General features: G+C 38.3%; 1 protein-coding gene across 7 annotated transcripts in view; it reads right to left on the reverse strand.

Moving 5' to 3' along the window:
- Positions 1-24,578, reverse strand: part of WASF1 (WASP family member 1) — a 106,347-nt gene that overhangs the window by 15,288 nt on the left and 66,481 nt on the right. For 4 of the 7 annotated variants that reach the window (XM_072855655.1, XM_072855652.1, XM_072855651.1 and 1 more), the window contains 2 exons: positions 17,096-17,256; positions 2,379-2,513 (listed from right to left, as the gene is read on the reverse strand). In XM_072855655.1, coding sequence (XP_072711756.1) covers positions 2,379-2,513; positions 17,096-17,228 — 268 coding nt within the window. In that variant the 5' untranslated portion in view covers positions 17,229-17,256. Of the gene's footprint in view, positions 1-2,378; positions 2,514-7,966; positions 8,031-12,256; positions 12,391-17,095; positions 17,257-20,704; positions 20,733-24,578 lie in introns of those variants that run through there. The other 3 variants (XM_072855654.1, XM_072855657.1, XM_072855656.1) reach the window with 3 other exon arrangements.

Consider the following 24,578-nt stretch of genomic DNA (forward strand, 5'->3'; position numbering starts at 1 on the left):
CCCAAAGGAATATATTAAATCTTCTATTACTGCCTGCTGGCAAAGAACTAGCAAATGAGACTCATTTTACAAGTAGAGACCATTTTACACATGCTGTTAGCTGAACAGAAGTACTGAAATTTGCTTAATTCTTGCATAGAGGGTTAAGAAAGGCAAGAAAGGTAAATCCAAATGTTTTCCCCACACCTTCATGTGTTAACATCCTCCAGCTATTTTAGCCCAGATGAGGGCTAAAGCAAAACTGTTTGTGATGAACCTCTAAATTTCAAGCCCAAAATAGGATACTGAAGGAGAAAACAGTTTCCCAATGCTTAATTTTTAAGGAAATCTAATATCGAATTTCCTCTCCTCTCTTTTGTCCTCATCTGGTGACTCATTCTTGGCAGACATTTGTAAATAAGGAACACTGGGTATGGCTCAAGGACTGGATATTCTTAGGTTAATAAAAATAGTCATTTAATAGTTCCTGACACTGAGGACTGCATGTGTCCCTCTGAAGTACTAGAAGTCACTGTTATTCTATGGCATGAGAGACAAATCCAGGGTATCAGATTTGAGTCACAGTTAGCCACTCTGGACTTGACCAGGTAAACCTCTTTTCAGCCCTGTTTTCTTTAATTGCAGTGCCTATCCCTTTCTTTAGCTATACAGTTTAGCAAATGCTACAGTATACACATTACTGTGAAAAGTTATTGAGCTAGTGCGTTTGGAACTACATACTATTTAAAAATATTTCTAGCAATTCTCTAACATCAAATAGTTACGGATATTTAGTACTGAAACCTACAGCCAAAATTGTCAAAGGCCATTTACACAGGAAAGTACAATTTTCCATCTTGCTATCCTGTAACATCCTTAGATGCTTTAACTCAATGACTTAAAATGGTCTCTCCATTTTCCTGAAATGTGAATGGTTGCCATACTAGATATGCCATATCAACATATATCCCACTCTGATTTAAACCAAAAACTAGGTTGTCAAGAGTAAACGCAGAAATGACATTAACACTCTGGAATATTACAGCTCTTACAAGATTACAATTGCTGACAATTTGTTACAGTACACAGAAAGGATTTTTATCATTACCCCATCATAGTAAACATGGTATTTTATTGGAAAAAGAGGTGTATGTGTATGATTTATGCTCAGTTGTCAAGAGACTTGGAAAATCCCATTAATGTAAAAATTCCCCTAGGCAAGTCACGATTTCATGGAAAATCTGCTACTAGCTGTGAACAGCTGTCTTTCAAAACCTGCTCTAAAATGAATGTCACACAAAATCCAGAATCAAAACTTCCTTCGCTTAATTCTGCTATTAGTGAAATTTCGATATCAGTAACTAAACACAGCCTGAAGACCACGCTCCTGGTTTGACACTTAATTTTTCCTGAATGACACACAACTATTATACCTAGACATTCATAACTGAAACAGCTTTCTATACTTTAAAACTGGATCCCACAAGCAATCTGAAGTTATTTTTCATGATAGGATGTTGCTCTACTTTCTAGGTCTTAGCCATATAGTCTAGAACACCCTAAAAATGTCTGGGGTTACAAGACCTTTCATAGTTCCTCCTGTAACTAACAGATATCCAGGAAGGCAAAAAAGCTTCCTGGCATATACATATTATAGAATCATAGAATCACGAAGGTTGGAAAAGACCTCTAAGATCATCTAGTCCAACCGTCAACCCAACACCTCCATGCCTACTAAACCATGTCCTGAAATCAGGTGGTCAATGTTCCTGTAGTCATCACAAAGCCTATGCATCATTTAAATCCCATACAAATTCTATATTATAGGCATGAGCCATACCCTACTGACTTTTGGAAGTACTTGTTTTCTCATTGCTAACCAATATTTATAGTACTTAAAGCTATTTATGAAGAATCCAAGGGGATATGTAGCATCAATAAATGGAGCTATACAACTGTAGCTTCATACAGAAAGTAAGATAGTAACAAGTTAAATGCAAAAACCCTACTTGGACAAATGGGTACATCCCATGGGAATTAGTAGGAAGGTTAAAAAAAAAAGAGTAAAGACTTACCTGCAAGCATTCACATAATATATAATATTATTAATATTATTGACATTAATACATAATACTACTGAAGTGACACATACTCCTGTAGCAGTTTTTATGTAAATTAATTGGTAACAGTACTGTTCAATAACCATGAAAATGTTGAGCTCAGAAAGCTGCTCAAGGCTATAAGAGAAACCTGTAGCAGAAATAGAAATGGACCTCTTTCTCATGATGCTTTGCTCTGTGGTCTTATAAATATAATTTAAACTATTATTATTTCCATTTCATGTATCAGTGGTGTCTGGGTGACAAAATAAGAAATCTTCAATGCAGGAGTTAACTTACATTCCTCTTCCTTTGGATCAAGTTGTGTAACACTGACAGATAAGCGATCTACACGTTCTTGTAAGGAGTTGACTCTAAATGAGAAACTGTGTGCTTCATTGAAAAGTTCACCAAATATATCTTCAGCATATTTACCTGAAATACGAAAAAAAAAATATTCAAGCATATCATAAGACAGCCAAATGAGTTTGCCTTGAAAAAGATTGCTATTTTGTATAAGTAAGTAAATCTAAGATGCATGAGTATGACTTGTAACAACCTGTGCTTACTGAGCTCCCTAAGAATGCTTAATTTCATTAAGAAAAGTAAATAAAAGTTAAATATTTAATTTGTAACTTATTTATCAGAAATGAAATTATGTAATACACTACAGGACAGATATTCAGCTCGTATAAATTGATTTAACTATGCTGATATGCAAGGAACTAGATTGACTGGTTTCTTGGATATGTATAAAAGGATGATTTCCAGCATCTGAAGCTGCTCCTGTATGAGCAATAACTAATCTTTCCAAGTGAAATTTATCTGAACATTTCTCAAAATTAAGCACAGCTTCCACTCCTACTGTACAGAGGACCTTTCAAAAATGGAAGATCAGATACTTACATCTAAGTTAATTAGAACCAGCCTATTAAAAAATACACACTAAAATAATAAATCCTACTTTGAAGGGTCAAAATTCTAGTAACTGACCAATTTATACTGAAGTAAAAGAAGAATCTCCTTTGTTCACTTCAATGGACATCACATATTTAGCCCAAAAGAGCAGGAGATTCAAGTATCATGAGAAAAGGATCAGTAACGAGTTTCTCTTCTACAGACAGAGTACTCCATATAGTACACCTAATGCCCCCGGACTCAACTTGAGTAGTCTGCCAATGCCACTGAAAAAAACCACCAGACTGCCTAGCAAAATTTGTAGCCACATTTCTGAATTACCACATGATAGCTTTTAAAACTTTCTACCATACTATGCATATGTAATTTGTGTACTGTTTGTGCACTTACATTGGTTTTGGAAGTATACATCTCACAAATTTCTAACTGCCTGGTTTGCACACAAGTTCTGACAGGTACAATAGGAAAGGACACTTATGAAAATTTGGCCTTTGGTGAACAATACATCTGGAAGTATACATAAAAATGAGGACATTTTAAAATAAACACATCAAAAGGACAAAAATTAAATTCCTAGAGGTACTGTGGAAACTACCTAAAGGTATTATGTAGTAAGACTAAATAATAGTACTATTAATATAATAGTAGTAAGTAATATTACTACATAATAAATAATTAATAATAAATAATATTTATTATGTAGCAAGACATTTATTAAGACTTAGGTAATGGCAATAGAAAACGAGCATGACTATAAACAATAGAATATAAAAGGGGATATCAGAAGAAATGTACAGATGAAGAAAATAGAAAAGATCATAAATTCTGGCATATTAAACATAAAACCCAAAAACTAGCCTGAGGAACAACTAGCAAACTACTAGCAAAAATAAATATTCCTTCAAAGACATGAGGAGCAAGAAAGCCTACCAGGGAGTCTGTAGCGCCAACTGGTAATGAAGGTATAAAGGAGTACTCAGAGAAAACAAGCCTGCTGCAGACAAGCTATTTTAACACTTTCCGCTGGTGTTCAGGGAAAGGAACTGGAGAGACCCTCATGCCAGAACTCTTCTTTGCAGGAGGCTCAAAGAAACTGAAGGGACTACGTAAAAATTACAAAACGAAATCAACAAAATGACCAGTAAAGTATTAGAACCACAGAATCAAAGAATCATTTATGTTGGAAAAGACCTTTAAGATCATAAAGTGCAACCATAAACCTAGCACTGCCAAGTCCACCACTAAACCATGTCCCTAAGCACCACATCTACACACCTTTTAAATACCTCCAGGGATGGTGACTCAACCACTTCCCTGGGCAGCCTGTTCCAGTGCTTGACAACCCTTTCAGTGAAGAAATTTTTCCTAACATCCAATCTAAACCTCTCCTGACGCAACTTGAGGCCATTTCCTCTTGTCCTATCGCTTGTTACTTGGGAGAAGAGACTGACACCCACCTTGCTACAACCTCCTTTCAGGTAGTTGTAGAGAGCAATAAGGTCTCCCCTCAGCCTCCTTTTCTCCAGGCTAAACAACCCCAGTTCCCTCAGCCGCTCCTCATCAGACTTGTGCTCTAGACCCTTCACCAGCCTCGTTGCCCTTCTCTGGACACGCTCCAGCACCTCCATGTCTCTCTTGTAGTGAGGGGCCCAAAACTGAACACAGTATTCGAGGTGTGGCCTCACCAATGCTGAGTACAGGGGGACAATCACTCCCCTAGTCCTGCTGGCCACACTATTTTTGATACAAGCCAGGATGCTCTTGGCCTTCTTGGCCACCTGGGCACACTGCTGGCTCATGTTCAGCCAGCTCTCAACCAACACCTCCAGGTCCTTTTCCTCTGGGCAGCTTTCCAGCCACTCTTCCCCAAGCCTGCAGCGTTGCATGGGGTTGTTGTGGCCCAAGTGCAGGACCTTGCACTTGGCCTTGTTGAACCTCATACAATTGGCCTCAGCCCATGGATCCAGCCTGTCCAGGTCCCTCTGCAGAGCCTTCCTACCCTCAAGCAGATCAACACTCCTGCTCAACTTGGTGTCATCTGCAAACTTACTGAGGGCGCACTCAATCCCCTCATCCAGATCATTGATAAAGATATTAAACAGAACTGGCCCCAGTACTGAGCCCTGGGGAACACCACTTGTGACCGGCCGCCAACTGGATTTAACTCCATTCACCACCACTCTCTGGGCCTGGCATCCAGCCAGTTTTTCACCCAGCGAAGCGTACGCCTGTCCAAGCCATGAGCAGCCAGTTTCTCCAGGAGAATGCTGTGGGAAATGGTGTCAAAGGCTTTACTGAAGTTTAGGTAGACAACATCCACAGCCTTTCCCTGATGCACTAAGCGGGTCACCTTGTCATAGAAGGAGATCAGGTTGGTCAAGCAGGACCTGCCTTTCATAAACCCATGCTGATTGGGCCTTATCACCTGAGTGTCCTGTACGTGCCGCGTGATGGCACTCAGGATGATCTGCTCCATAACCTTTCCCAGCACCGAGGTCAGACTGACAGGCCTGTAGTTCCCCGGGTCCTCCTTCTGGTCCTTCTTGTAGATGGGCGTCACATTTGCTAACTTCCAGTCAACTGGGACCTCCCTGGTTAGCCAGGACTGCTGGTAAATGATGGAAAGGGGCTTGGTGAGCACTTCCACCAGCTCCCTCAGTACTCTCGGGTGGATCTGATTCGGCCCCATAGACTTATGTGTGTCTAAGTGGTATAGCAGGTTGCTAACCATTTCCCCCTGGATTATGGGGGCTTCATTCTGCTCCCCATCCCTGTCTTCCAGCTCAGGGGACTGGGTACCCAGAGAACAACTGGTCTTGCTATTGAAGGCAAAGAAAGCATTATGTACCTCAGCCTTTTCCTCATCCTTTGTCACTATGTTTTTCCCCACATCCAATAAAGGATGGAGATTCTCCGTAGCCCTCCTTTTGCTGCTAATGTATTTCTAGAAACCTTTTTTATTGCCTTTTACGGCAGTAGCCAGATGAAGTTCTAGGTGGGCTTTGGCCCTTCTAATTTTCTCCCTGCATAACCTCATGACATATTTGTAGTCCTCCTGAGTTGCCTGCCCCTTCTTCCAAAGGTCATAAACTCTCCTTTTTTTCCTGAGTTCCAGCCAAAGGTCTCTGTTCAGACAGGCCGGTCTTCTTCCCCGCCGGCTCGTCTTTCAGCACATGGGGATGGCCTGCTCCTGTGCCTTTAAGATTTCCTTCTTGAAGAATGTCCAGCCTTCCTGGACTCCTTTGCCCTTCAGGACTGCCTCCCCAAGGGACTCTGTCAACCAGACTCCTAAACAGGCCAAAGTCTGCCCTCCGGAAGTCCAGGGTAGCAGTTCTGCTGACCCCTCTCCTTGCTTCTCCAAGAATCAAAAACATTTCATGATTGTTATGCCCAAGATGGCCTCCAACCATCACATCACCCACAAGTCCTTCTCTGTTCGCAAACAACAGGTCCAGCGGGGTGCCTTCCCTAGTTGGCTCACTCACCAGCTGTGTCAGGAAGTTATCTTCCACACACTCCAGGAACCTCCTAGACTGTTTCCTCTCCACTGTATTATATTTCCAGCAGACATCTGGTAAGTCGAAGTCCCCCACAAGAACAAGGGCTAGCGATTGTGAGACTTCTCCCAGCTGGTTATAGAATATTTCATCTGCCTCTTCAACCTGGTTGGGTGGTCTATGACAGACACCCACCATGATATCTGCCTTGTTGCCCTTCCCCCTGATTCTCACCCATAAACACTCAACCCTATCATCACCATCATTAAGCTCTAGACAATCAAAACACTCCCTAACATATGGGGCTACCCCACTGCCTCTCCTTCCTTGCCTACCCCTTCTGAAGAGTTTATAGCCATCCATTGCAGCACTCCAGTTGTGCAAGTCATCCCACCATGTTTCTGCGATGGCAACTAGATCATAGTTTTCCTGCTGTACAATGGCTTCCAGCTCCTCCTGTTTGTTGCCCATGCTGCGTGCGTTGGTGTAGATGCTCTTCAGTTGGGCTATTGATCCCATCACCTTTTTTGGGGGAGAAGCCCTTATTCCTACATGACCATTCTCAGGCACTTCTGTGGTTTCTAACACATCAATAACCCTTGTGTCTTTGCTGCCGCATGGATCTCCATCCCCTACCTCCACTGAGATGGTAGATAGAAGGACCTCACTAGCACACCGTCCCTCATCAGTAACAATTTGTACATCTCCTTCATACACATTGAAAAGTGGCAAGCACAACACTAAGATTCAAAAATTTTTTCATGGAACTTCTTGAGAGCTACAGGCCTGTAAGCCTGACATCCAGACAAATTAGTATAAATCATTATGAAGAACTGAATTAGCAGACACCTGGATAACTTGTTAGAGAAGAGACAACATAGCTTTCGTAAAGTGAAATCTCTGAAGGGTTTATAAGCACATGGCTGGAGAGCTATGATCTACTTATATTTCCAAGAGAGTTTTGAAAAGCCCTTAATCAAAGCTTTTTAGGAAAACTTAACAAACAGGGCATAAAAAAGAAATTACATGGCACGGATAAATAATTCCTCAAAAGGTACAAAACAGAGGATCGGAGTAAACCACCGGTCTTCACAGCTGAGAAAGGTGAGTTTTCATTGGTTTCTGTACTGGGACCTATTCTATTCAAGATATCTGTAAATTACCTGAAAAAAATGAGATTAAAGTTTGCCAACGATACTAAATCATGGAAAAGAAACACACTGAGCATTAGTAAATACACAGAAACCCCAGCTGGTTGAAAAGGCTTCCATGCTGGAAAGAGTTGGAGGCTGGGAGATTAGTAGGCGTATCGTACATGCTTGCCTTGCTCTCATTCTTGGAGCATCTGCTATTAGCCACAGTGAGAAGCAGATCAAAGGTGCAGCCATTCTTAGAACCTGTGTCTTTAAGTACCAGTCCACAATAAAATAGAGACGGAAAGTTAGTACTAAGTCTACTTAGCTGGCAACTCACCTAACATAAGACTTTCTAATATATGTCTTGAAACTCTGAAAAGTTTATGTTCTTTAACCTGTATCTGAAGCAAAAGAAATTACTTAAAAATGTGATCCACTAAGAGCAAGATTACTAAACTTTTAATATACATTTACTACAGATTTAATGTATTTCAGATAATATATTCAGATATATTATTAATTTTAATCAGTCAACTCATGTAATATTCAGAGACATGCAAATTAAAATTAAAATAAAGTCTAAAATCTCATGTACAGAATAAAAAGTAAATTGCAGGGCTCTAAAATCCAATAACTTCCCTTTTATAGATGTATTTTAAGGCTACAGTTTGTTTTATCTATATAATTTCATCAGGCTTACAATTCATCTACCTCATTAATGAGCTCCAATTACAAATAATCTCTCTCAAAAATCTTTTCATTATGTTGCATACAGCCACAAACATATTGCAAGGAATAATTTGCCTATGCTTATGAACACTAATCCTCAAATGGGAAACACATTAAAAACAACTTGTTGCGTTTGAAGTGGTATGCCAACCATAATGTCTCTACCTACATGCCTGTTGTCAGTCTCTTTATTAGCTTGAAATATACTTAACTAAATGCCTTTTCAAGCAAAGCAAACTGTTTGCTTTTAGTGAAATGTACAACTTCCGTTCAAAAGAATACTATGTGTGAATGTATATATGTATACAACATTTATAATCCAGTATTTGTTTATGTTGCCATCTCTGTGTGTATTCCATATGAATATATCTTCAGTTTTGAATGGATTACAAAAGATATGATTACAGGTATCTGAACACTGAACAAAGTGTCACAAAGACTCAAATAGATAAAAAAAAATCTTTTGAGGAACAAAACACATGAATAAACAAACCTGACTTCATTCCACTTAATTTATAGGTAATACGTTAGAAGACTAAGGAATCAAAATTAATTCCATTATATAGAATGAATATTCCGAAGTATTGTTAACACTTCAGAAAATTTAAATCATTATGGGACTGCTTGATGAAAAACTCTACTCTTGTCTCATGCAGTAAAATAAAGAGAATGACAGATGACTATGACAATTAAAATAATAATGCCTTAGGATCTTGATCATAACTGGATACATAATACCAGATTAGAAAGACCAGTGATCTTGTATGCCTATTAAATTAAATGACAATATAGACTTCTGCAAATAAATTATTTTAACAACTGTGAAAAGATTATTTTACTGTATTTGCAAAACTTGCTTAATTGACCAGAAATATACCAAAATTTGTCATTTTCAAAAGGTAAGTCATATTCCCTCCAATATTACTAGCTGTTCTTCTCAGTCCATCATACTGGCATTTATTTTTATTAACAGAGCACAAGTTCTTTTCATTTAAATAAAACGATACATTATTATTTATTTTTAATTAAGGAATCTATTATTCACCTTATTTTTTCCACAACTTTTTTCTTGTCTCAAAGGGCTCTATTCATAACTAACCCTTCAGTAAGAAAGGGATACAGGAATGCAGCTCCCTCTGGTGTCAGTCAATGTCCTTTTTTGTGTCAGCCAAATAAAATGTCTTGGAAGCTACATGTAGTCCTTCCTCCTCCCGAGAATGCAAGTGTGTTTTGATAGCCTTTTTTGACCAATTATTTTCCTGACATTTAAAACAGACCTATGAGCTGACAACAGAATACTAGCTAGTAGCTACTAGCTAAAAATAGAATAAAAATAATATTGCTCACTACCATCCTAATTTTTTTTAAATTAAGACCACCAAACATGTATCATCCACTCCTGTTCATTACCATGGCATTAAGTGTACAATAGCTTATAAAATCTGAAAAAGTGGCTGATCAGTTTTACAGTTCTCCTCTTTCACGATTTGTTTCTCTTAATTTATCTCCTAATTTTCTCCCATAATTTCTTAAACATTTGTCCAGCATTGGCTTCTGTGCACAAATGAATAATTTCTATCTATCCAATACACTAATATCAAGGTATACTAAGATAAAAGAAATGTTATTTTTGTCTTGTTCTGGGGGACTGGGTATATATCAGATGAACTGAAGTCAACTACAATCACAACATAAGGTTCTGAACCTTATTTCAGGCTACTTAAAGAAAGCGTGGCAAACAGATGTCTTGTAAGTCTTATATATTGTGCTGTACAAATCCCTAGAACAACACTAACACACTGCAGGATCAGGGCATAAATCAGCAGTCCCCTCAAAACTCCAGTCCTTAAATTCACCTGAACTATGGCATTCTCTATGCTGTATCCGTTAGCAAACCTTAAGGAAAGGGCATTTAAATTAATCATTTTACAAGACTAGATCAGTTACCATCAGATTTAGTTACAGGCTCTCAGACAAGGAGTGGGACATGAGTCCTGAAGCAGGACCTGTGGAAGAAGCCACTTCTTTACTATCCTTTTGCATTTTTAAAGAAAAAGAGTTCCAAACCCTTCAACTGCATCTAAATCTGAAGCAGCATCCTGCAGATCGGTTATGGCATCAGCAGCCTCTAGGAACCATGGTCTAAATTTTAAGTAGCTATCTGGATAAATAAATTGACCACCTAAAGTGCTCAATGCCATAAAACAGCATCATTTTTGGAAATTCAAGAGGATGACTGGTAAATCTCAGGCCAATGCAAGATGCATCAAGCGGGACAATCAAAGTGAGACAATTTTTCAATGTTGCCAGAAGTATTAATCTTAATTAATTTAGCCTTAACTAATCTGCCAAACTTCTGGAGCTCGGGGGGAGGGGGATGTTTAACATATACACAAAAAAAAATCTAATCCAACATACTTATCATGGGAATTAAATTATAAAAATATTTAATATATTAAATATGTAATGACATTATTAAATGCAATGTATAACAAGGTGTTATATCATTAAATTTAATATTATTATATTATTTTAATATTAAAATAGCAAATATGTTGATATATTGAAATATAAAAACCTAAAAATATTATTACAGTTTTAAAAAATAGGTTTGGCAATTTGATTTTTTAAAAAGATGTAGAAATTGATAAAATATCAGAAAGAATAAGCTAAGAATTCAGTTCATTACCCACCTATACGCTATTATTCCTTGATTTCTATTATTTTAATCCCATTCACACATTAAACAATATTTTTGCCCAGTACATTTTCTAAAAAATAAAATCAAGAACAAAAGCAGCTGTAAAACCTGTCTCATGTCCTATTGCACAATCCCTTCCCAATATACTTACACTGTGCAAAATTACATTATTCACTACTGAATAGTTCCTTCCTACACAATATAGTGTATATATTAGGAAATATTCTTTCAGGATAATTAGTTACCACATAAACCCCTAGCAATATATAACCAGGGTCTCTTTATAAAGCAAAACAAGAAAGTTATTCTAAGTCTATTAATACATTTTTCCTCCTCCGTTAATTCTGACACATATTTAACATATCCATTGCCTGTTGATTCAGCTTCAGATTTTCACTACATTAATTTTATTTAATCGAATGTTTTAGCAAAAATCAAGGTATATCTGAGTTTCACTTGAAACCCTAGGCTTGTTTCTCATCAGGATCATTTCAATCTTACAGCTCAGTAGCTAGGAGATGGACTCAAAGCTAGGAGACTGAACTGTCTCCCAGGCTTGGAGATAAGAACCTCGGTAGATCCTTGAGAACTTTAGTGGCTATGGCTGAGCGAGCTGTAAAAAATAATGTACTAAATACAGTTCAGTGATGCTAATTAGGAACCTATCATTATGAAGGTGTAAGTCCTTCTGTAAATCCACAAGGACTGGATTTAAGGATTGTAACAGGAATATCAGAGTACTGAAGAGACAACTTTGTTCCTTTAGCCAGCAAAATCGAACCAGGCATTTATCAGACAACCTGACCAGAGCATCAGAAGTATCACATAAAGTCTGTTAAGGCCACCTCTGGAGCAGGTCTGGTGCTCCTTGTTCACATCCAAGAAGAAAAAGTCAGCCTTCAAAAATCTCCAGCCATGGAGGTCTGAGATATCATTTCTTATCTCCCACTGAGGACACCATCAAGTAAACTGGCTGAGATTATCCATTAGGTATTCAGAAATCTGTGAAAGAGACTGCTGAGAGCTGAACCTGATGTTGAAGGCACCAGTCCTAAAGATCCTTTCACAGGGAAGTCTTGCTCTTCCTTTCCTTTTTTAATATCACCTGAATTCACTGCTCTATGTAGACAAGGAATTAATGACAGGTAGGACTTTTTTCTGCTAACACATAGTTGTATTCAATGAGAAATTACTGACCATTTGCTCATCCCCTCATTATCGTTGGAGGTGGACACGTAACAGCATCACATTGCCAATACTGCCACTGCTGGGAAGACAACATCAAGAAATTAGACAGAAGTCTTTGAGAGGATGGGGGTCTCTGAAAAGCTGAGTAAGCCTTTAGTTTTCAAATCCATCAGTTCGCTTACCCCCTGTGCATAAGAACACTTTCTCTAGTGTTCCCCGGCAATCATAGTAATAATGAAGAAAGAGGGCTGACTAATAAAGAAAATCCACAGAGAATACTGAATATGCTTGTGAGCACAGCGAGAAGGAGGATTCCCAGGGCAGGACCTGCCGCAGGGATTCTGCTGGTTCTGGGATACTGACTGAAGCTCTAGCTGCAGATCTGCAGAGACCTACCTCCGATCATGCAACGTGTGGTGGCCTCACCATGTGCTGAAGATGTTGTCCAGTCAGGATGAAGAGAGAGAGGATGGTCTTGGAGCTGAAGAGGCCTGGTTCTAAAGATCAGTTGCAGTCCAGACACCTTGCTGGTAAGTATTTCTGGAGAAACATTTCCCACTTATTGAATGTTAACACCTTAAGCCATGGCAAACTGAAGGTTCTCCTGAGGTGAGAAAATGTCTCTCACAAGATGAGCAGTGTTTAAAACCCTCTAGGGGATGGCATGGTAAGCAAAAAATAAGGAAGAAAAGTTAAAAGCGTCTGAGAGGGAAAAAAAAGGGGGAGAAATAATATGCTCAAAAGTCAGGGTTTCACTCCTGAAAACTAACAAATAAGGGGTGAGGAAAAGAAATAACTAAATAGGAGAACATGGTAAAAATAGGAAATAGCACAAAGAAAAGATAGAAAGAGGAGAAAGGCTACTAAAGGTTCAATGTTAATTGAAAATTGTTTTCACTAACATAAAAGGCACTCCAGCTTAGCAAACAGAGTTCAGCATTCTCTTTCTTTATACAGAGATAGAAGAAAAAAAGAGAAATTACATCTTGCTATGATTGAATAAAAGTTCTGGTGTGAATGCCTGCAATATAAATGTTCATTAAAGGAACATACTCAAAAGGAGAAATGTTCTCCTCCCCAGACGGAGGTATCAGCGACTGGGGCCAAGAACAAACCCCATCAGTTAGGTTTCTTATGTGGTACTGAGATTCTGTGTACAGGGAACAGCTGAATAAAAGGAAAACCAAGATTGGTCAAGAGCTGTGAACAAAATGAGGTTACATGCACACAAGAGAACTATTTATCCATCTTCTAACAATGGCACAGCTGCACAGTGCTCAGTTGTGTTTCACATATGCTGGAATGCTACAGCCTGACATACACCAACAGATACCAACTCAGGCAGTACTGGAGTACTAACGTATATGCAATATTGCTGAAAAAAATAGGTAAGCCCTTCTCCAAAGCAGATACAGGCAGAAAGGAAGAAATACAGGGAAGAATGGCCAGGAAACTAAAACAGCTGTTGTCCAGAGAGTTTCTGTTGCCACAGTGCTAAGAAAAGCTGTCAGAAGACAGATCCTTTTATGAAGTGAGAGAAAACTGGGAATAGACAGGGGGAAAAAAAAATTACTTACTGGCAATTTTGTATGTTGTATCAAGACAGACTGATGTGTTTTCATGCTCCAGGGAGAAAGGCAAGGACTATCACTCAAAGCAGAAATAAGTATTTCATCCTTTCATCTCTACTTCTTTTAAAGGTCAAAAAATTTCTCAAACTGAACAACTAAAAGCAGCACATCAAATAAACTATGAAAGGATTGAGAATTTGTATGGAGACACATAGCAGCTATTCCTGACATACTGATGTAAATCTCTTTTCATTTTATATTAAAACACAGGAAAACATAATTCCTGTCATTTAATAGGTATTGTTTCTGCAGGCATGTCCTACTTACACTTATCCTCCTTATCCAAGATCATAGAAACACAGTCCTGTTCAGGTTGAAAAGACCTCCAGAAGACATCTAGTCCAACACCCTGCTCAAAGCAGATCCAATTAGATCCAGTTGCTTGACTAATCCAGTCGAGTTATTAATATCTCCAAGAATGGAGCTCTAACAACATACATGACAAAACTCTACACTTAGTTTTTCTAAATAATGTTTTTTGGTATCATTTGAAGTACTGGAGGCTCTAATTCCATCACAGCACTCTTCGTCCATATCATACGAGAAGAAAAGTTAAGAATATTTGGTCTTGAGTGTCATAATGGCAGGAGATTAATCCTCTATTTGAGGGCCAGTAACTGAAAAATCTTAGAGGCAGAAATGACTAAGTGTTAATCAAGTCAAAGACCATTCATTTAAATTTGCATAACTTTACTGTCAAAAGCAAAAGCAGCTTTAGTTTAAAGGAAATGAAAACCTACCAGAACACTTAGTTTCCACTCTCAGAGTGAAAACTCTCAGTTGTTTTGTCTACAACTTAGAAGCTGATTCTCAAGCATACACATTATCCACAGAAAACAAAAAGGGAAGAACTGCAGAGAAGCTGGTTGCCAGGGGACTGCTGCGAAACCATGCCTGCTGGCTGTGACTCACAGGCAACTACTAAAATTTATCTGCATGTCAGCAGGCCTCGCTGTACACTGGTAACAGTGACACACCAAGTGAAGACTGGTTATTTGGGTTTAAGCACGTGAGAGACAAAATTCCTATGGCAGAACTCCCAAATCTTTTTGAATTTGTATGGCTACTAGCACAAACAGGCAGAAAAGCTAAAAGAATTCTGGAACAAAATACTTTCACAGGTACTCATACCTTTGTAACATGATCTCCATTTTTATAGAGCAATTCCTTAAGGTTGCTAGGAAATACGGATTATTTTGCAAAACATGTTATATTTAATTGTAGGGAAAACATTTTTTTGTTGAAAACATACACAGTATAAACTAAAAACTTACTCCAGTTGGTATAAACACTGCCTGTAGAAAACCTGCAAACGCCATGATGCCATTTGGAGGGAAGAACAGAAGACTGAAGTAACAGGTCCTGCTCACCAGTGTTTCACTTACTTATAAAAAATTCTGAATGACCTATTCTGGGCTTGCTGTTGCAGAGTAAACTTGTGCATTTTCCCTCCTCTTTTACCTTCCTTGTCATTTCCAACATTACCTGCCTTTTTGACCACTAGTGAGTCACAAGTTCATGACAGAAACCACTCTCAAGTGAAAAGAGCTAATTTAGGGCTCATCCCTATGTATGCATGCTCCACATAGAACCACATTCCTTTTACAGAAAAGGAGTTTACATAATTACGGTTACATTCTCTTGAAAGTGTCTCTCTAACTGTGCTATACATTAGGCAAACCATATAACAAATGTGGGAGCATTCAATGGATATTCTTCAATACTTTTTTGCTCCTTTAATTGAGTTCTTTCCATTCTGGTATTGCTTCATTCTGACCTCTTCCTGAGCAGTTGTATACACAATGTGAGGCATAAGCTCTGTATACCAAGAAAACATAGCAAAGGCAGCCAAATCTCAATAGGTAAGCACTGAGACCATGATGTTGAGTTAGAAGTTAGTGTTCTTTAAAACTGAAAAACCAAGTGATTTTATTTTTTTTTGAGGTCAAATGAAACTTCCCAATTAAAATATCAAATGTAAATTTGGTACGCCACCTACAAAAGGAAATTCCCCTAGATGAAATATATAATCAAATAAGAATTTTTAAAACAAGCAAAGTATAATAAATGAATACAATATTAGTAAGAGTGACTTGGAAGGGGAGGCTAGTACACGAGCGGCTAGTCTGAGAAGGGCTTTTGGCAGAATGAAGCAAGACCACAGATGGTGATCATATACTGCATCCATATCTGATATGCTCTTGGTTCACTGAAAAGAATTTAAATAGTTAAGTTATTTTCCTTGCTGTTGCAGCAGCTATACTAATAATGTTCATATTTATGTGCTGTAAGCATTCCTGTCTCGATTGCATAATTCAGTGTCCTCAATTAGAGTCTTGAACCTAATAGCACCCTAACAGCTTTGAAAGGCTGCCAAAACAGAGTCACCATACAGTATACCATCAAACCAATAACTAAATCAATCTAATTAACAAATTAGGCTATATCACCCATGACTCTAAGATACTGACGGAGCTGAAAGACTTTTCACATTGTAGATGGATACACACACACATTTTAATATTTAACATGTTGGTAGTCTTACTAATGTCCTAGTGGTTAAAAAGCACCTGTAGTATTGGAAATTCAAAATGCTATCATGCTGGTTCATCTGACAAATTTTTAAAGTTGCTGTAACTTAAAGAAAAAACAACCCAGAAACCAGCCTTTTCAGAAAAACTCCTTCAGAGTTCTAGAGCTTGAGAAGTATTCACTCCTCTCAAATGCACCGAGGGAAAAATTGTTGACAGAAAGGAGAAGGAGGAAGAAAAATCTTTAGCTGTTTGAAATACTATGTAATAATTAAATTTCTGGGTTTATTGTTTTAAAAGGCAACTTTTTTTTTTTTTCCTGAATGACCACAACATGACCAAGGGTTTAAGCTGAGAGAATTAAGCAACCAGTGATACATTCCTCGTATGTCATATTCCCTACTCAAGAATTGCTCTAAGGTTAGCAATTACCAGCTTCATTAGCTACCAGATATCTTTTTCTGTCACATTCCACTGGCAACAGAAATATATGGCTGAACAGTTTTAAGACATGCTGCTGGAAAAATTCCTAGCTTTCTTTCACAGAAGTCCATGCTAGTCACTAGCCACAAAAGGAGTACATTCAAGGCTCAGAGAATTTGAAAAGGTGTTCCTACTTCAACCACAAAAACTATGACTGTAAAATATATTAATTCTAAATACAGCTATTAGGACAAAGTACTTACTTAGGCTACTCAGTTGTCTGATTATATTTGCCAAGGAGATATTGGTGACACATTCCAATTCATTCTTGATACCTCGGGGCAGAGCTGTATGGCACAGGTGCCTGGGGTCTATGTTTCTTTTTACCAGCGGCATTCTGAAATGTATCAGAGGACCAGCAAACCTGTAAAGAAAGTAGAAAAAATACCATTATAAGTTTAATTATATTTTAAATTCAGATTATGTCTAAAGTTAAATTGACTAATCCTAAAATAAAAATACCTCCATATTACTGATGGAATTAATTGCTCTGTGAGTACATAAATCTTTTCTTTTTTGCCCAATGAAAGACTATTTCATTCTCTCTCTTTAAACCTTTACCTGACTCAGATGCCAGTGAAGTGAGAAATCATTTTTTACAATTCATGCTCCCCCCCCCCCCCCAAAAAAAAAGACAGGAAAATCTTTGCAGTACAAAAACATTAAAGAATTATTTCCTTCTTGATGGACTACTTCCTTATTCAGGCCAGGCAAAGTCCAACAACAAATTCCCTTTATTATGAGGTCAAAGTCAAACTAGCTGCCTATTCCACCTGAAAGGTAGATATGATCCATTCATTATGTAATGTCATGTTACTAGCAGGAGTCACCCTTCTAGTCTAAACATCACTTCTAAATCATACCAAATCAAGGTAAGAAAAGAGAAGATGTTTCCCTTCCACCTACACTGCTAATGGCAATAAATTCAGCTAAGAACGCATCTTCCAAATACAAAAGTCTCCTCAGTAAACTTGTAGTGCAAAGTCCTCCACGACTCAGAAATCCTACCCCTCCAGACCTTTCCAAATCCACATACGTTAAATTAATCAAGAGTCTTTACTAGTTCTGCAGACAGCGTAAGAATCATCTCAGGCTGTGAATCCCAGGCTTGTAATTTTCTGCACCCATGGCACTGATTGGAAGGAGTTTCCCAGGGGACAAGTTATGCCTCTCATCTTATTAGTGCTGCTTATTAAGACCTCTCTCCTAAAACTTTTCTTCATGAAAAATGGATTCCCTAAAATTCTGTAATTTTTCCATCATCTGTCATGTAAAACTCTAAACGACCAATGCAAAACTCCCATTTGATACACTTGGTATTGGTATAACTTAGTCTCCCTTCCCATTGCAGGAGAGATTGCACTTTCTCCAGAGAGCAAGGCAGAGTTTTCCACAACGCAACCTGCAGTCCTAGTCCCTCAACCAGACAGCGTGCCACAGATTCACCTATCCTCTGCTTAGTAGCTTTATCCCCAGATGTTCCCAGGATGCAGCTAGGGCTTTGTGTTGTGCCACAGAATGCATCTTCCCTACAGTATATATTTAGCCACTGTTATCTTTACATGGTTGAAACTGGGAGATATTTTGGATAGCATAAGGCCATGGTGGTAGAGCTGAAATTTTGCTGACCTAGAATGGCATAGCGAATTAAAAGAGTCAAAGATTACTCTAATTAAGTATTCTCTCGCACAGTGCTTAGATTTCTCCTTGCCACTTTTGCTGGGAGTATATTCTTTCACTGAAGCCAGGGCTCGTAGCAGAGGGACCCAGGCAGGATCCTTAAGTGTACCTGAGAAATACCTCTGTGTTTCCAGGATCTGATTAGACTCCATTCATTGCATTTAACACCATGTCTACTGCCCTTATTTTCTTGAGAGAACAATTAAAAGTATTTTATGCTTTTGAGGGATAAAAACCAATGAAAATAATTTTTCTAGTCACTGGCCTATAGGAAAGATTATACAGTTCTTAAAATTACGTAATTTAGTTTCTCAATATTAACAGTAAAAATTATGGAAGTGTGCATGGGGCAGGGGTAAATTATAAGTACATATTTTTATTTTTATTTTCTAGGAATACCCTGAATCTTTCTAGTCCCTAAATACCTAAGTACTAAAAAGCTAGCTACTACGTACAAGCTAAATGAAATAAGAAGTGCAAATCTGAACATTGTCTCAGAAGCAATGAGAAAGTGTTTATAGTTAAAGTGAGACTTTATATCTGCTGATACAAGACACAGGTATAGCATGAAGCAAGGGAGATCAAACGGGCCCCACCAGCAGAGCTTCTGCTGTCTTAGGAGTGTGCAACCCCTCTCCCCGCAGTGAGAAGACCCTGAAGAAACCCTTAACTACAGGTTTGTTATCACAGTTCCCCAACAGAAAATAAAGGAACCATTCTGTCACTGTAAAAGAAACACAACAAATGATACATGAGCAATGTTCTCCAGAAGCAATTAAATATTAATTCCAGAGTTAAGCCCTTTCTTGATTACTGCTTTAATGATACTGTTGTATAAACAGCACAGTAGGTAAGTCTTTTAAAAAGAGGTCCAAACAAGTATGTAATGAAACGTTTTCACAGAAAAAGTAAAAATCTACATGTAAAAGAAACTGAAATAGTCCTTATTTCTAACTATCTGATATAGATCTGGGTTATAAAGGTTAAAAAAAATCTGTAAATAACAAGCATAAAAACAGTTGATGGCTAGTGCACTTTTTGTTTTGTTTTATCTTATAGAATCAAGATGTTAGTAAGTGATGATATATACAATTTATAGCATGTATAGATCATAAAGCTTCAGATGCTCAAGTGACAGATTCTTTCATAAACTGTGTAACAGCAATAACAATAATAATAATAATAAATCTTAAAAGTAATTCCAGACAACTGCTAGCTAGATTTTAAGTAACAGTGTTGAGTGCCTACTGCCCTTTACCGGTCTGATTTGTCTCTAGGACAGAACACTTAACAAAATAGCTGAAAAGACGCAGTATTGGCCCAAACATTTTCTCCAACAGGCATAAAAAGATGCTGCACAAGCAGAGACTAAGCCCGAACTCCCTGGACCTCAAAATGCACAACTCTGAACCTGAATAAAAGTCCATTTAAGACAATAGAAATTTTCTTGCATTGACCTCTCTAGAATTTGCAGAAAATCTACTCTTGGACCTTTTTTTCTCCCCCCAATCCCACAAATACCATTTTCTAATATCTGAATAACACAGTTATTCACAGTTATTCAACTGTGTTGAATAACACAGTTGTGGCTGTCCTACCCAAAGATATAGTATAACAAGAAAAGGTAGCAGAGGGAACAGTAAGTATGGTAAAAGGTATAGTTGTAATACAGGAATAAACTTGGAAAGGAAACAAACGACAAGATATAACTGACACCTTCTAAATTACGCATAATGTTTGAAAACTATACAAAGCCTGAAGAGAGAATATTTTCCCGTTTCTCACAGAAACAAGAACAAGGAGGCAATGAAGGAAAATATCACTCAAACACGCTTAAAACAAAGGAAAAGGCATTTCACACAATGTTTAATAAATTGTGGAACTCATTGCCACAGGATGCTGTATACAACAAAAATACCTGCCGGTAATTTGTCCACCATGGACCACATATTCTTTGCAGTTTGTTGCAACCACTAGAAGATCTTGATGATTCCTCCCCAGTCGGTATTTAGTGATCCCAGCACAGGGAGCCCTCGCTCATGAAACGGGTGTGCAACAGCAAACTGAACTTTACTGTACCCAAATAATTTCTTCACTCCTATAAAAGATGTCTCTCCTAATGCAGTTCTTACCAAGAAAGCTGAAAAATTCTGAAATCACTATATTTATATGCAGCTTTAGAGCTGTGAAAGAGGAAAAAACAGAAAAGGTACTGTTACAATCTAATATATCATTTAGGTTAAAAGCAAAAAAATACACACACACCCCCATCCCCCCGCTCCCAAGCCAAACATTACCCAAGCGACTCGGGCAGCAAAGGAAAAATTCATTCCTAGATCATAAAATCCTGTTACCGTGTTGCCCCCAGGTAAGCCCTGGAAACTGTTCATAACCCCAACCAGGCAGAAGAAAGCAGCAGCTTGTCAGTGCATCAGAGGATCCCTGGGCTGCAGGGTTACATGACACCTCCTCCGAGGCTCACAGTTCTCCTGTCGCACAGGTCTCGGAGCTCTCCTTCCCCTCAGCCCCACTTGCTCCCCAGCTTAAAACGCAGGGGAAGGGAAGGCAATCCTCAAACACAAGTATCTCCTCTTCCCTACTGTCCCATACAAATCTTTGAGGCAATTCTTAAGAAGCGGCACTAGTTTACACTCGAGTTAACTGGAAGTGCTTTACTCTATAGTGATCTTAAACTGAAACTCCTCTTTACAAAGAGACACCGATCTCTTTCACAGAGCCACTATTGAAAACTCTTCTCCCTCACTTCCTATGCATCCTTTGAAGCACTCTGAATCCACTTGAGAAGCCAACTCTAATCTTCTTTACAAACCCCTCTGCTACTTCAGTTGCACAATGGCTGGCACAACCTCATCCCCCACACATATGCTGTGAGTATGAGTACAGAATAAGAATGTGTGTATGTACTGAGTATCTAATGTTTTTATCAATATCTCATGCTTTGATACACGATTTTTTAGGAATTAGGTAAAATGCTCCAGTTGCTTTTTCAATTAATCCCTATTACTTAAGGAACTGCAGAACAATGGCGCTAATGCAAGTTAATTACAATCTTTTTAGAAGAACACCCTTAATGAGATTTGACTGCACTTCTTTCCGAAAGGCAAGTTGTTTAGTGTGCTGCACAGCCCTCTTCTGCTATTAGGGGCCTTACGGGTGACACTCTTCTATCTCTGTCTCATACTTCTCAAACGCTGCTGGCAGCAGCTGAGAAACCTGCTCTCGGGGCACTTGCCCCCGTGCCCACACCGCAGCCCCGCCGGAGCAGGGCTGCTCCCACGGCTCTGACCAGGACAGTTTCACCCTGCTGTTGGTGCCAAGAGAAGGCCCTGGGCAGCATCAGTGTAGGAAACAGCTATCATTTTCCCTTCAACATGCTCCTGTAGAAGTATCTCAGAAGTGCAAGATGTGTGGATAAATGTTGCATTACTGGAAGCTTATGAAAAATTTGAAATGTCAGTTGTCAGTAATGACTCAGGTTTTCTAGCAAGTGCAGTAAGATAAGTAGGAATGAAAGCACAACATTAAGGTGGGGAAAACTAATGAACTAACCTGCCCAACAGTTTAACTGATAATTAAACTATACTTCAGTTTTCCTTTCAGAAGACTAATGAAATTTCACAATCACATGTCTTTTTTAATGAAAGTTTACTTCTGATTAGGTTACATTTTGTCCTTACTAAACTTGACATTATTTTCTTAGCATTAATAAAATACATTAATCTGTAATTTTTATATAATATACCAATAATGCAGCACTGAATGCCCTTGCTTTCACGGGGTTAAATTTAATTCCAAACACTTCTATAGCATACCTTTATGCCTTAATATCACTATACTTCTTGTAATTTTCCCTTAACAATATGCAACAATATGCCTTTCATATGCCTCATTTAATTGATCACGTTCTAGCTGCTGGCAGAACAGACCACAGTTTGAAACACAACAATCAATTTAACACTTCCCCCACCCACCCTTAGAAACAGAAATAGAAAATACAATAGTTTTTACATTTGCTTATATAATCATGTACTAACTGCACCTACACTATACAGACTTTGGGACAGAGTGAAAGTAGCTAACAAAAATCCTCAAATGTATTAAATGAATCTGGTGAAATCAGAATTGTATCAGTTAACAAAACAAGCTCATTCTCCTGTCAAATTTTCTTTTAATTATACTATGAGACATCATGTCATACTAGTTGCAGAAAATCCACAGATGAAGATTTTATAGTACACACCGTGTGATGGATGCGCTCAACCCCTTAACCAAACTAGCGGTAGTTTGGTACAGGCTCCAAAGAAGGCAAAGGCCTGAGCTGTAGCTGTGCCAAGAACTCCTCTAGTTTCGACCCGTTCTCCAAAAACCCACAAAGGAACAGAGTGACACAGTAAACATCAATATGTGTAAGTTTGGAACACTGATCATGCGATTAACGCATAAGTAACAGGTGGCTTTTCCAAGACTCATTTATCAAGGAACAAAGTTGTGGGTACAAGGAGCTTCATGCCTACCTTTCCATCGCACGTGATTTGACTACGAGCCAACCACTTTATCTCGTAAATATGTGTGTAAATACTCAGGCTCACTCAGAAGCCTGAGTGAGCCTTCTTTGAGCTCTCCCTGCTAGGCAACGTGGCTGCATGGTGATCTCCCCTGGAGCTGGGACGCCTCTCAATGTTGCTCCTTGAGGCAGAGAGACCTTTTACCAACAACAGATCTTTGGTAAGCGACCAATATTGCGCATAACCTCGTAGTATGGTAACTTTGATTGCATACTGAATTGATGAATTGTGGTATATAATCCCTTAGACATAAACTGTTGTCCAAGTCTGAGACTAAGATTGGACCTAGCTGCACCTAAGATCCATCAGGAGTTTAGAAAGCAGGGGGTCCAGTCTGAACCTCGTGACTCAATGGGAGGGTCCTCCATACCCTTTTGTATCCCCGGTCTCTCTGTGAATCATTCTAACTCGAGCGTAACTCAATTTTCCTTTGTATGTTTCTTCCATGCAGTAATTAATAGAGTGAACCTTGCCATCAAACTTATTGAACCTTAGTAAACCACTGTCAAATTAAATTCCATCGAATTTATTGAACTCTGTCAAATTATTATTTTACCGCAACAAAACATATTGCTGCTTCTCTGAGTGAGGTGCATTCCACTCATCTGCGACACACCTCTACTATGAAAAGGCAAGTGTGCAAAGACTTCATGCAGCTTATTTCTCTGCAACTCCCACTGCAAGATCAAGGTCCAGGTAAAAGCTTGAAAAAAAACAGACACCAGCAGTATGGTGTCCTTCAAGAAAGTAGGCCACTACCACCTACTGCTGAGTCAACATAACGATTTTAAAACTCTAAAGGCAATTAACATCCCTTAGAAGATACATCTTGGAACTGACAAGATGACAACTGACATCTTAAATTGACAATTCAACAGAAATCTGTTAAAATTACAGTTTTGCAATCCTTTCTGTTATGAACCATGTCACAGAATGAAAGATCTCCTTGGAACACTTCCCTCAAATCTCAGTCTTCTGCAACTTGCTCTCAAAAATTTTTCTAACTGCAGATGACTAGGAAAAGATGACCTTATTGTAAATAAAAAGCAGTGTCAAAGAAAATAAATTCAAAATATATTACTAGAAAGTGATGTTGGCATCACTGCTGTTTAAGAATGAGTGTAAAATGAATTGTTTACATCTTCATACTTCCTATACTAGATTGCCTATTCAAAAAAGTTGTTACACATTTGGTCAACATAAGGAGCAATGACTATACACGGTATATAAAAGAAGTTGATAATTTCTTTTATTAAACCACAGAGTCATTAATAAAATATTTCTTATTTTATTTGTAGTCACAAATGTAAAATATACTGTTCCTGAAGTAATACCAATAACAGTCTCTCAAACATTCTCTTAATATTCTGTTGCTGAACTGAAGATAAGATTATGCAGGGATGGATTAATATGTCAATAG

The sequence above is a fragment of the Ciconia boyciana genome, chromosome 3 (assembly GCF_034638445.1).
Source record: "Ciconia boyciana chromosome 3, ASM3463844v1, whole genome shotgun sequence".
In the NCBI taxonomy this organism is placed as follows: domain Eukaryota; kingdom Metazoa; phylum Chordata; class Aves; order Ciconiiformes; family Ciconiidae; genus Ciconia; species Ciconia boyciana.